Source organism: Alosa sapidissima, chromosome 8 (assembly GCF_018492685.1).
Source record: "Alosa sapidissima isolate fAloSap1 chromosome 8, fAloSap1.pri, whole genome shotgun sequence".
Lineage (NCBI taxonomy): Eukaryota > Metazoa > Chordata > Actinopteri > Clupeiformes > Clupeidae > Alosa > Alosa sapidissima.
The window spans coordinates 34203350-34218193 of NC_055964.1; the positions used below are offsets into that span (position 1 = coordinate 34203350).

The 14844-nt window shown below is 44.9% G+C and overlaps 1 protein-coding gene across 6 annotated transcripts in view; it reads right to left on the minus strand.

Annotated features, from left to right (window-relative positions):
• Nucleotides 1-14844, minus strand: part of adamts13 (ADAM metallopeptidase with thrombospondin type 1 motif, 13) — a 36381-nt gene that overhangs the window by 14514 nt on the left and 7023 nt on the right. For all 6 annotated transcript variants that reach the window (XM_042100323.1, XM_042100320.1, XM_042100319.1 and 3 more), the window contains 9 exons: nucleotides 14318-14452; nucleotides 13797-13947; nucleotides 6444-6548; nucleotides 6104-6255; nucleotides 5526-5589; nucleotides 4918-5044; nucleotides 4371-4519; nucleotides 1351-1471; nucleotides 788-868 (listed from right to left, as the gene is read on the minus strand). In XM_042100323.1, coding sequence (XP_041956257.1) covers nucleotides 788-868; nucleotides 1351-1471; nucleotides 4371-4519; nucleotides 4918-5044; nucleotides 5526-5589; nucleotides 6104-6255; nucleotides 6444-6548; nucleotides 13797-13947; nucleotides 14318-14452 — 1085 coding nt within the window. The remainder of the gene's footprint in view (nucleotides 1-787; nucleotides 869-1350; nucleotides 1472-4370; nucleotides 4520-4917; nucleotides 5045-5525; nucleotides 5590-6103; nucleotides 6256-6443; nucleotides 6549-13796; nucleotides 13948-14317; nucleotides 14453-14844) is intronic.

Here is a 14844-nt window from a genome sequence, read left to right on the forward strand (position 1 = left end):
ACACACACAGCACAGATGCAGACACACACAGCACAGATACAGGACACACACAGCAACAGATACAGGACACACACAGCACAGATACAGGACACACACAGCAACAGACACGTATGCAGCACAGATACAGCACACACACAGCAGCAGACACGTATGCAGCACAGATACAGCACACACATAGAAACAGACACATACACAGCACACACACAGCACACACACAGCAACAGACACGTATTCAGCACAGATACAGCACACACACAGCAGCAGACACGTATGCAGCACAGATACAGCACACACATAGAAACAGACACATACACAGCACACACACAGCAACAGAAACATATGCAGACACGGGGACAGACACGTATGCAGCACAGATACAGTACACACACAGCAACAGACACATACACAGCACACACACAGCAACAGACACGGATGCAGCACAGATACAGCACACACACAGCAACAGACACGTATGCAGCACAGATACAGCACACACACAGCAACAGACACATACACAGCACACACACAGCAACAGACACGTATGCAGACACGGGACAGCCCCAGCACAGGAACAGGACACACATGGGGAAATTCACATAATCATTTGTTTCACTTCTTCAGGGACAGGTACAGCAACTGAGGGACTGTACCACTCCTCTGCTACACACACATGCTGCACACGTGAGATCTGCAGTCATATGAGGGTCATGCAGGCCAAGTGCACTAACTCATCCACCTCCCCTAACTCCCTTAGGATTTGCACTGGTGTTGATGCACAGCCTCTCACCCAGGTGTGTGAAAACGGGCCTGGTGTTGATGATGCGGACCTGTGTGGCGTTGATGGGCACCGTCAGGAAGGTGACGTAGTCTACGACACACACACACACACAGTCAGAGAGAGAGATGACAGGTGAAGTAGTCTACGACACACACACACACACACAGAGTCAGAGGAAAGAGAGATGACAGGTGAGCAGGTGAGCTGGGTGAGACTGAGTGAGGTGGTTCCAAATGGAGGAAAAGCATTACACATGAAGGAGAGAGAGAGAAACAGATGACAGAGAACAGACGGATACAGATTAAGATAGAGGAACAAGAAAAGAGAGAGAGAAAGGGAGGGAGACAGAGATGCAGACAGGAGGTAGAGAGAGATGGAGGGAGGGAGAGAGAGAGAGAAATGGAGAGAGAGAAAGGGAGGGACACAGAGATGCAGACAGGAGGTAGAGAGAGATGGAGAGAGAAATGGAGGGAGAGAGAGATAGAGAGAGAGAGAAATGGAAAGAGAGAAAGGGAGGGACACAGAGATGCAGACAGGAGGTAGAGAGAGATGTGACAGAAAGTAATCTCTACCTCTAGCTCCTCCTCCGTGGTAAGAGAGGGAGGTGAGTTGACAGGTGGACCCATTTCCTCCACACACCCCACACACATCCTCCACCTTCCCAGAATGCAACGCTCCATCACAGCCAAACTCCTGCCAAAAACAAACCATATGCTCAGGGTCCGAAACAGAACACACACACACACACACACACACACACACACACACACACACACACACACACACACACACACAACCTTCCCCTAAAGTCTCACTCCATCACAGCCAAGCCTCTTCTACTTCACCAACTCACCTGACCCCCCCCCCCCCCCCCCCACACACACACACACACACACCTGACCAGCGTCCTCTTCCTACATCTCTGGTACCTCCTACAATGTATCTTGAATATTATTCATGTCTGTAAGTTGCTTTGGATAAAAGCGTCTGCTAAGTGAATAAATGTAATAAATGTCTAACTCACCTCATCTGACCAGCGTCCCCTTACCTAATGTCCAATACCTGACCAGCTTCCCTTTACCTAGTTCAAATAACACTCGTATTCTATTTTCAACTGTTGATAAGTTAACAAATCCCCCCTCACAATTAGCGCCTGAACTTCTCTCAACTAATAAATGCAATGAGTTTTCTCTTTTTTTAAAGGTATAATTGACAAAATCAGACTCAACATATCTGCTCAATTATAAATTCAACAACCTGAACTTCCAGCAACAAACAGAGGGAAACTAAACTTGATGTCAGAGTTCAGCTTGATAGACTACGAAACACTTGAAAAAACGGTACAGAATCTCAGCCCTTCCACATGTGTCTTAGACACTCTGCCTACCAATTTCTTCAAAACTGTTTTTCACCTCATAGCGGCGGATGTCCTTCAAATTGTAAATGTATCATTGCTGTCTGGCACTTTTCCTAAGTCACTGAAAACAGCTGTTGTAAAGCCACTTCTCAAGAAGAATAACCTGGATGCCTCCATGCTAAACAATTACAGGCCCATATCCAATCTACCTTTTATTGGCAAAATTATTGAAAAAGTAGTCTTTAATCAATTAACCACCTTCCTAACATCAAATGGGTATTTTGATTACTTTCAGTCTGGTTTTCGGGCAAATCATAGCACTGAAACAGCTCTCATTAAAGTTTCCAATGACATACGCCTCAACACAGATTCAGGTAAAACATCAGTCCTAGTGCTACTGGACCTTAGTGCAGCATTTGACACTGTTGATCACAATATTTTACTACACAGACTAGAACACTGGGTTGGATTTACAGGCATAGTTATCAGCTGGCTAAAATCATATCTACAAGAAAGGAGCTTCTTTGTTGCCATCGGAAACTGTACCTCAACACCAACGTCCTTGACCTGTGGTGTTCCCCAGGGGTCGATCTTGGGGCCACTATTATTCAACCTCTATATGCTCCCACTTGGACAAATCATTCAAAATAATTTGATTTCATATCATAGCTATGCAGATGACACACAAATTTACTTAGCTCTATCACCAAACAACTATGGTCCTCTTGAATCTATGTGTCAGTGTATAGAACAAATCAACACCTGGATGTCTCAAAATTTTCTTCAGCTGAACAAAGAAAAAACTGAAGTAATTATATTTGGTAAAAATGAGGAAAGACTTAGGGTTGCCACTCTCCTTGACACAAAAGGGTTGAAGGCAAAGGATACTGTTAAAAATCTTGGTGTATTAATTGACAGTCATCTAAATTTTAACAGCCACATGAAAGCGATAACTAAATCAGCTTTTTACCACCTCAAAAATATTGTCAAACTCATAGGGCTGATGTCAAAACATGACTTAGAAAAACTCATTAATGCATTTATCTCCAGCAGGGTTGATTACTGCAATGGACTGTTCACAGGCCTTCCTAAAAAGACTATTAAACAGCTTCAGGTGATACAAAATGCAGCAGCTAGGACTCTAACAAAAACTAAAAGAACTGACCACATTACTCCAATTCTTAAGTCCTTGCACTGGCTTCCAGTAAGTCACAGAATTGACTTTAAAGCACTATTGCTTGTTTATAAATCAGTAAATGGAGCAGGATCTAAATACTTGTCAGACATGCTTCAGCAGTACACACCTTCTCGTCCTCTCAGGTCCCAGGTGAAAAACCTGCTAGTAAAACCTACAGTTAGAACTAAACATGGTGAAGCAGCTTTTAGCTGCTATGCGGCTCAGCTGTGGAACCAACCTTCGGATGACATTAAAAAGGCCCCAACTGTAGCCAGTTTTAAATCTAGACTTAAGACCAAACTGTTCTCAGACGCTTTCTGCTAACTGTGCCGAGTTACAAATTCTGAATCTGCCTCGATAATTATTCTACTTTGTCTTTTATTACTTTTTTTTTTTTTTTACTACTTTTGCCTTTGTTTTTGCTTACTAATTATTCTTTATTTTTAAATGATTTTACCTTGTGTTTTATGTTTTCTTTTTATTATGATCTTTACCTTTTAACTATTCTTTGACTATATTGCCCTTCTATGCTTTTATTTGTTATTATCGTTTGGTTTTGTTTATGTAAAGCACATTGAATGACCTCTGTGTATGAAATGTGCTATATAAATAAACTTGACTTGACTTGACTTGACCTAATGTCCAGTACCTGACCAGCGTTCCCTTACCTAATGTCCACTACCTGACCCCACCTCACCTGACCAGCGTCCCCTTACCTAATGTCCAGTACCTGACCCCACCTCACCTGACCAGCGTTCCCTTACCTAATGTCCAGTACCTGACCAGCGTTCCCTTACCTAATGTCCAGTACCTGACCCCACCTCACCTGACCAGCGTCCCCTTACCTAATGTCCAGTACCTGACCCCACCTCACCTGACCAGCGTTCCCTTACCTAATGTGCAGTACCTGCTGACCCCACCTCACCTGACCAGCGTTCCCTTACCTAATGTCTAGTACCTGACCAGCGTCTTCTTACCTAATGTCCAGTACCTGACCAGCGTTCCCTTACCTAATGTCCAGTACCTGCTGACCCCACCTCCCTGACCGCCCCTCTCACCTCGCACAGCCCTCCCAGGCAGGCGGTGACGATCCCAGGAGCCACCGGCTGGTCGGGTTCACAGCGCGTCCCATCAGTGAACTTTGACCCGCGGCTGACCATGAAGTCCTCCCCCTCAGACATACACATGAGCTTACACTGCATGTGACCTGAGAAAGGGACCAATCAGAACCAGGAAATCAACAGGAACAGGGAGCACAGAACTGACAACACAGAGCAGACGGCACAGAGGGTCCTACTGTGTACTGACGCCCCAGACGTAACGAGAGAGAGATAACGAGAGTTGTCCTGTGGCTGCAGCGTCACACAGCAGGACAGTCATGCCATAAGAGATTTGTTTGTGTGGCTTGAGTCTAATTTTAAATGGTCAGAGGTCACAGTCTTGCTGCTCTGCTACATAGTGGAGCTGATGTGGTCAGTAGTCTTGCTGCTCTGCTACATAGTGGAGCAGATGTGGTCAGTAGTCTTGCTGCTCTGCTACATAGTGGAGCAGATGTGGTCAGTAGCGTAGGCTGATGCGCCCAGCCCCCCCCCCCTCCCAGCTCACCTGAGACGTGTCCCACCGCAGGTGCCCAGGTGTAGCGCGGGGCGTGCCCAGGGGAGAGGGAGAGGGGCTGGGGGTTGGTCTTGGAGCACTGCTGGGCCATGAAGTCCAACTGCGTAGAGACACACGGCTACCGGGGGGGGCAGTGAGAGGAGAGGAGAGGAGTGGGGAGATAATAGTTTTACATTTAGCAGACACTGTCCATTGCAGCACATAATCCTCCCGTCTTTGAAATGACATTTTCATACGGTTACACGTTTTCCTGATATTAGGTAAACAACGTATATGGAAGTAACACAAATAAACAACAACAACAACAACAACAACAGCAACAGCAACAGCAACAGCAACAGCAACAACAACAACTGTTTTGGCGACTAGCATGGCACTCATGTCTATGGGCACGGATGTTTACAAGCATCCTGAGATTTCACCCTGAGCAAAATACATCAGGCTCTCCCGTGCATATGGCCTATCAGCCCCTCCACACAGGCACTCCACTGACACACAGGGCAGAGCAGGGGAGATACAGCAGTAGGACCCTTGATGGCCACTGCACTGTAAACATGACCTTTTGACCTGTACTGTAAATATGACCTGGGGAACGTTACCTGACGGTGACAAAGTTCAGCCTCAGTGTCCACCCCTTCACACTCTCTCCCTCCGAACGCAGGTCTGGGGACAGATACACACTTCAGTGACCATTAACAACAGCGTGGCTGAGCTGTGGGTGTGTATGTGTGTGTGTGTGTGTGAGTGTGTGTGTGTGTGTTCATGTGTGTGTGTGTATGTGTGTGTGTGTGTGTGTGTGTGTGTGTGCGTGCGTGCATGGGCATGTTTGTGTATTATGTGTATGTGTGTGTGTGTGTGTGTGTGTGTGTGTGTGTGTGTGTGCGTGCGTGCATGGGCATGTTTGTGTATTATGTGTATGTGTGTGTGTGTGTGTGTGTGTGTGTGTGTGTGTGTGTGTGTTGGTGATGGCCCCTCCACAAGTACATGATCAGGGGGAGAACTGGGGAGAACTAGGTGTGTGTGCATGTGCGTGTGTGTGTGCATGTGCGTGTGCGTGTGCGTGTTTGTGTTTGTGTTTGTGTTTGTGTGTGTATGTGAGCCTATGTGTATGTGCACATGTAAGTGTGTGTGGGTGTGCATGTGTGTGTGTGTGTGTGAGAGTCTGTGTGTCTCCCACCTGGGGTTGTTGCACTGGCGCTTCCTGAAGGTGATGCCCCCTCCACAGGTGCGTGAGCAGGGGGAGAACTCGGACCAGCGGGACCAGGAGCCGTGCACCACCATGGAGCCGCTCAGAGAGGAGGGGGAGACACAGCGCCCCTTCAGGCACCACTGGGAACAGCAGCACAGCAGCACAGCAGCACAGCAGCACAGCAGCGCAGCAGCACAGCAGCACAGCAGAGTCAGAGCACAGGGGTAGGGGACACAAGGCAAGGACACCAGGGTTAGAGGACTCAGGGTTAAGAGACAGGTGTGTGTGTGTGTGTGTGTGTGTGTGTGTGTGTGTGTGTAGAGGGCACCTGGTTAGGGGCGCACTCTGTGCCGTCCAGCAGTGGCACCAGCAGGCGTGTGCAGGAAGTCTGGTCTCCAGGAGCCGTGTGGCAGGACAGCACACGACACGCTTCCTGAGGAGGACACACACACACACACACATCTCTTAGCTCACCTCTAATAAACACACACACACACACACACACACACACACACACACACACACACTGCTCAGCTCACCTCTAATAAACACACACACACACACACACTGCTCAGCTCACCTCTAATAAACACACACATACACTGCTCAGCTCACATCTAATAAACACACACACACACATACAGACACACTATATTACTGTTAATACCCCAGAAAGCCTCTATCTCGTTTGGACTGCTATATTACTGTTAATACCCCAGAAAGCCTCTATCTCTTTTGGACTGCTATATCACTGTTAATACCCCAGATAACCTCTATCTCTTTTGGACTGCTATATCACTGTTAATACCCCAGAAAGCCTCTATCTCTTTTGGACTGCTATATCACTGTTAATACCCCAGAAAGCCTCTATCTCGTTCGCTATATTACTGGGAGATTTCAAGGTCCAGCAGCTCCCTCTGGACAGGGGGCGGGGTTAATGGGTAGTGGCCCAATTCAATAGGCTCTCTTTGGATATTAAAAACATTGAAAACTGTGTCAGATATGTCACTAAGGTGGCATTTTCTTACTGTAAGTTAGAGTCAGGCATATTAGTCACTATGTCCTCTTCTTATTATTGTGTTTTTAAGACAGACAGAATATAAATGGAATGTAATTCCAATGTTATATTTTAACACTTGTAATGTTGATGATTAATTAGTTTTTTACTACAGGACCCCAGGGAGACTAGCGACCCTTTTTAGGCAAGCTAATGGGGATCCTAATAAAGAACTAGATGTACCGCATAGCGGTACAAAATATGACCGCCGCTCAGTCCTGTACATCCGTTCCGCGAAAATAAATCACACTTCAATTTATCTCCATATTTTACTCCATCCCCCACTCTTGAAACTTTTGTGTATGCTTGTTTGGCATGCCTGAGTGTGTGTGTGTGCGGCTGCACAGAAAGTAGCCTACTGGTGCTGAAAAGGTGAATAGATTGTAGAATAGCCAAAGAAGATGTAGCATTGTTATAAAACCTTTAAAATCTCTAAACAATCACAAGTAGGGCAGTTCATCACAGTTCATCCATTGCAACTGGATTGATGAAAGGTCACTTACACCTGTAGGCAACATTGTATTTGGGAAAAGCAAAAGGTATCAGCATGTTATTTATTTATTTATAAACAAAAACATCTCTGTCAGTTCCATGCCGTTTTCAACAGCTATCAAAAACAAAGGTCATTTTTGGATGGATGGATTTTTTGTGAATGTTTCTTCTTCTACATAAGATTTTAGTCATCTTTAGTTCATGTAATACTTTACTGCAGGGGTCTCAAACTCAAATGAGCTGGGGGCCAATTCTGCCAACGTCATCTGATTGGAGGGCCGGCTATTTCTGAAAATGCAATGTTCTTTTTTTCAAATACCACACAAAACTGCAAACAGAAAGTGCAAGTGTTTTTATCTAGTTTTAGACACCTGTGCTAGCAACCTTAGCTTATAAATAAAATAATGATAAAATAAATATTAATACAAATTATAAAATAAATGAAAAACATAAAAACAGGTATGTGTGTGTGTTTCACACCAAATAAAAATATTTCCTCTCATAACTTTTTTAAACCTGGCAAACTAGGCATCAGGGTTAAGAAAGCCATTGCCAACACCATTGGATTTTTATATCAAAATGTCAAAAGGCCATGGCTTGAAAGTGGTCAGAGATAAAGTCCTACTGTAAATGTAAAAATCTTTGAGTAAAACAAAAGTTTATGAAGGGGGTAAATTTACCCATCTAATTTGTCACTGGATGGCAAGCACCTCAAATTATGCACCTTTCAGTAAATACTGGATGAACATATTTAAGCAGGTTTACTTTCCTTTTTTCATATTACCCACATAACAAATGAACAGGAAAACACCTAAGATGTATGCCAACACCTAAGATGTTGTGGTTTAGTAATAGATTACTACAATATAGGCCTACAATAAAGTATTCTGGTCAAACAGTTCCTATCGCGGGTAATCTGCAGTAGCCTACCCAGAAGTTCGCATCATATTGCGGGTGACTTTGTAGTTCTTTAGAGCCCTATTTCTACTAGCCCTGCTGTCTGTACCACATCCATTACGGACACTATCATCACGATTACCACTGCAACCTCCAAGCTATGTTGGGCAGAGGGTCGAAACAAGCATGGTATGCTTAGTGGACACCGTTGTATACACGCACCTCCATTCACAGACGCACCGTGACTATCACTGTCATAGACGATCGATCATAATCTCCAAAAGGATATTCTCCTTCAGAATTAGAATAGGTGAATAACATAGCTTACCTAAGACTTCATCAAACGTGAACGTTTTTCAACATTTGGTGTAGGCCTATTTCTGCTTAATTTCTGCTTCAATTTCTGCAACACTATGGCCTGCATCGCTTCCGCGTCATTACATATGCACGTCTTTGTGTTTCTCGCGTGTAATACAAGTATTTCCTGAAAACTTTGCGCAACGATTTTAGGTTTGAATCAAGCTCTGGATGTCTTGCACATAGTGGAGCAGAGTAGGCCTACAAATGAGATTTGTCACCGTACCTGGATCTATCGTCTATTTTAATCAGTATCGTTGTTTGTCGCAATTAATAGCCTCAAGGGCCGGATTACATTATTATTTTGTCATACGTCGCGGGCCGGAATTGGGCAGGACGCGGGCCGGATTTGGCCCGCGGGCCGGGTGTTTGAGACCCCTGCTTTACTGTCAATGCACAAATTAAGTAACAGTAGTCTGAAACGTTATTGTTAATGCACAAATTAAGTAACAGTAGTCTGAAACGAAATGCTGTTTTACATCTAACCAGTGGTGCAAATACCCGACATGTCCAAATGGGCCTTGATGAAATGCGTCGCTAGACTGTTCATACACATTTTAACGGGCCAAAGTTGAAGAGCTGTTGTCCGTTATTGTTCGTGCAAATATAGGCTGATTCATGTTCCCTTGCATTGTGTAACTCAGTTCCATGGCTAGTCTGGCTTTCACCAGACCAAGCTCAATCTTTTAAGAAATCAAAAAATAAATAGCGGGCAGATTAGGCTGGGTTCACCCATATTGTATAATTTTCCGATTGAGATATCCACGCTCTGGCTATTCTAAATGCAAAAATGCATTAGGGAGTTATGACAAAACTGTAACTAACAAACTAGATCCTAATAGAAAGCTGTTAGCTTCCCTAAGCTACAGGTAGGCTTATAAGATAGGCCTATTTACAACATAAATTGTCAATAGGCTATGCTGGCGACACAAATAAAATCTCCTTTGGAAACCAATGGCTACGCCTTACAGTATCAAGCGGACTTAAACTGCCATATCGTGGCGAAAAGTTGTAATAAAATTCACGCAGCTCCATGAGTCAAGGAAAGCGCGAATGAAGTAGCCACTTCTAAATGGGACCCACTACACAGTAGCTTAAGGTGTGTTGCTAAAGCAGCCATCATGAAATGAGGGTGTCATTGGATACTTCACACACACGTGCTTTTTAATTTCACAGACTACAACTACCAAGCTGGAATCAAAGCACATCGATTCCCCTCTCACACTCTGCACGCACCTAAAACAAAATAAATAGGCGTCTCAGTCTCACGCATGTATGCAAAACTGTATCAGACCGGTGTAACGTTGGTAAATCTTCCATTGCACAGAATGATTTTTGTAGCACGTGCATAGCCTGGCTAGCGCCACCACTTCTCAATGAGACGTGGTCTGGGAACCAAACGTTCATTTTCTCATATTTGAAAAAAATGCCCAGATCCGTTTATTGGCTGCCACGGATGTCTATCAAATGCGTCTGTGCATAGCTCATCATCGTCTTGCTTTCCCACCTGTTATGTGATTGGTTCCCTATCTCAGGCGAAAATTTGCTCCATGGTCTCCAGGCTGCCTTAGCAGCGTGAATCAAATCGCGCGCAAGGCAGCATGGGAACACCCAGGCTAGCACGTGCAACAAATGACAGTCGAAAGATACAATTACAGTGCTGCTATCAATTTGCTTGGTACAGTATAACCGCATTATAGTTTTCTACAAATGCAATCAATCAAATTGGCCTCCATCACTCAACCAACGCTAATGGTAACATTACCTAGGTCCTTATTGATATTATAAGATTAACGTACCTGCAGTAAAAACCAAGCATGTCCGATAAACATCCTCAGATTTATTTCGGCTTCAAGAAGAAATGGAAATTACATTTCATGTGAACATCATCCTATCCTTATTAGACGTTCTCTGCGGTAAACTACACTCCTTGTATGAAGCGTCCATTGTTTTTCCAACCCACTTTTAACTTCCAACAAAATTACGTCTCACTGCAACGACGCGCCATCTAGTGGACAAACGACTACTTATCGCCAATACTGGAAATGCAGCCATGATGATGATGATGAATATTTATTTTGGCTTTCTTTTAATCCTACTGAATTTGTAATTATGTATCGGCCGTTCTAATACCGATAGTATGTGGGTGCCTGTGTGTGTGTGCATGTGTATATGTGTGCACCGCCATCTACAGGCCAATGAGTGTACAGTCACTAAATGTACACATAACCTAATTTTTTTTAGACCCCCCCATGGATGAAATTCTACGAAACTTGGCATATCCCCAGAGAATGCCAGGTCAATCATACACATAACATTTGGTGCAGTTCTGAACATCTTAACTGAAGATAGGGGCGATTAAAGCAGAATAATATTGCATTTTCATTTTTTACCGGGGGGGGTGCAAATCACAAATGAGTGATTATGGGCCAGATTGATGTGGGCCCTTGAGACCAACATACCATAAAAGATTCTTCATCCTCAGTGCCACGGTTCAGGTAGTTATTTAGGAAAAACTGCTTTTTTGCGGTTCGGGGGGCCCAGCACGGGGGGGGGAGTGGCCCCCAGGGACAAAACAAATTTTTTCCGTAAAAGTCTAGTGGGGCTACATACCCACCAAATGTCATGTGCCCCGGTGGTTCGGTGTCCCGGGTATCGTTGACCAAAAATTCAGGAAGTAGATGACGGGAAAAAAAAAATCTCATACCCATCTCATCTCATACCCATCTCATACCCATCTCATCTCATACCCATCTCATCTCATACCCATCTCATCTCATACCCATCTCATACTCATCTCATCTCATACCCATCTCATTCCCATCTCATACTCATCTCATCTCATACCCATCTCATCTCATCTCATACCCATCTCATACCCATCTCATCTCATACCCATCTCATTCCCATCTCATACTCATCTCATCTCATACCCATCTCATCTCATCTCATACCCATCTCATAGCCATCTCATCTCATACCCATCTCATACCCATCTCATCTCATACCCATCTCATCTCATACTATTCTCATCTCATACTCATCTCATCTCATACCCATCTGATTCCCATCTCATACTCATCTCATCTCATACCCATCTCATCTCATCTCATACCCATCTCATACCCATCTCATCTCATACCCATCTCATACCCATCTCATCTCATACCCATCTCATCTCATACTATTCTCATCTCATACTCATCTCATCTCATACCCATCTCATCTCATACACATCTCATACCCATGTCATCTCATACTCATCTCATCTCATACCCATCTCATCTCATACCCATCTCATCTCATACACATCTCATACCCATCTCATCTCATACCCACTTCATCTCATACCCATCTCATCTCATACCCATCTCATGCCCATCTCATACCCATCTCATCTCATACCCACTTCATCTCATACCCACTTCATCTCATACCCACTTCATCTCATACCCATCTCATACCCACCTCATACCCATCTCATCTCGTACCCATCTCACACCCATCTCATACTCGTCTCATACCCATCTCATACCTGCATGTCAGGCCATAGTTGTTACTACGTTATGACCAGGGCTGTGGGGAGTGAGAGTGAGAGACTGCGATTGCACAGTCCAGGCTGATGGAGAGCGAACCATTCATGCCAACAGTGATATCATACCCTATTTAAGATCACAGAAATCAGCCTGGCCTCAAAACATTACCGGCTGACTGGGAATTCTCCCAATTCTCCCAATTCTCCCGATTACCACTCCGCTCCTGAGTCCTATAATGTTCTGAAGCACATGACAAGCTCAGAAATCTGGGATGCTAAAAATATCTACAGGCCTGAACTCAAAACCACCACCTCACTTCTTTCTCCACACACACACACACACACACACCTCAGCTCACCCTCAAAACCCAGAAAGCCTCTTTCTCCACACACACACACACACACACCTCAGCTCACCCTCAAAACCCAGAAAGCCTCTTTCTCCACACACACACACACACACACACACACACACACACACACACACACACACACCTCAGCTCAGCTCTTTCTCCAGCTATGACTCTTACTCACTGTGAGATCACCACTCTCAGAACAGACTGTTCTATCATGATGCCAGTAAAGGTCACAAGCATTTCATTAAGGTTCTCATCAGACTTGCGATTGTTAGTGGGTTCTCACCATGTTAGAAGGTTTTCATCAGACTTGCGATTGTTAGTGGGTTCTCACCATGTTAGAAGGTTCTCATCAGACTTGCGATTGTTAGTGGGTTCTCACCGTGTTAGAAGGTTCTCAGTGGACTTGCTAGTGGATTCTTCTCACCATGTTAGAAGGTTCTCATCAGACTTGCGATTGTTAGTGGGTTCTCACCATGTTAGAAGATTCTCAGTGGACTTGCTAGTGGGTTCTCACCATGTTAGAAGATTCTCATCGGACTTGCTAGTGGGTTCTCACCATGTTTGAAGGTTCTCATCGGACTTGCTAGTGGGTTCTCACCATGTTAGAAGGTTCTCATCAGACTTGCTAGTGGGTTCTCACCATGTTAGAAGGTTCTCATCAGACTTGCTAGTGGGTTTTCTCACCATGTTAGAAGGTTCTCATCGGACTTACTGCCATGTAATGGCTAGTGTGTTCCAAGCACATGATTGGCTAGCTGGTTCTCACCATGTGATTGGCTAGCTGGCTCTCACTCTATGATTGTCTTGCTGCTGATTGGCTGGTGGTGTGTTCTCACCATGTGATTGGTTAGCTGGTTCTCACTATGTGATTGGCTAGCTGGTTCTCAGTATGTGATTGGTTAGCTTGTTCTCACTATGTGATTGGCTAGCTGGCTCTCACTCTATGATTGTCTTGCTGCTGATTGGCTGGTGGTGTGTTCTCACCATGTCATTGGCTGTGAAGGAGCAGGCCCGGGCGGAGCTGCCAAAGGCGATCCTGCACTGGTCGTCCACCCCGTAGTACAGGCCAGGCTTCCAGTCCTGCAGAGAGCCGGCCATCACTGGCAGGTCTGCCACGCACTCAGCTTTCCCTGCGCTGCCAAACAGAGGGAAACACGTGCGCTTAAACACACACACACACACACACCTACAAGAGGTTTAGTCGGCTCAAAGCTGTTTGTTTAGACTGTAAGGCTTCCTGAGATGGATGTGTACAGTGTTTGTTTGAGTGATAAGTGTGTGTTTGAGCAAAACATAAATAGTAAGTAAATAATGTTCCTCTTTGTTTATTTAGGCCCATTTTATGGCTGCTTGAGGCTGGGATGCTGAGAAGTGTTTATTTTGCCTCAACATGATGGGAAGGTGTTTGGTTGTTTAGGAGGTCCAGTATGTCTTGTTTCTTTTCTTTTCAGATCACCCAGCGTCCATGTATTGAGTGACCCCTGCAGGCAGTGCGCTGTAACTACCTGAAGAAGCGGAGCAGCTGCTCCCTGCTGCACTGAGACCAGGTGAGATCCATGCTGTTGTAGCCTCCGTCTGACGCCATCATGAAGCCACTACTGCTGCAGGTGTTACCTGTCCCATCGTGATTTATGCCAAAGCTAACAAACACACAAACAAAAACACAAAAACACAAATAAACACACACTCACAAGCTCATCACGTGTATGAAACCTGCGTTGTGTTGGCTGCATGACTCAGCTCTGCACTCGCACCCGCAACATGCAGAACCTTAAAATGGTAATCGAGTGTGTTAGCAAGTGAGCTAAATCCCCAGGGTGCTAGCATCACTCAGTAGTACATCTGCTAAGGCGCCAGGAGGAAGCAGTTAACCTCACAAACAACCTACACATCTGCGTCCCAACTGGCTACTGTTACATGTTCACAATAACGTAACCTGTAAGTGAAATAGCCAGTAAACACCACATAACATTTTCAGAGATCATGAAAACCCTGTACATTTCTGATGTAGGGTGAGAGCATACGCTGAGAC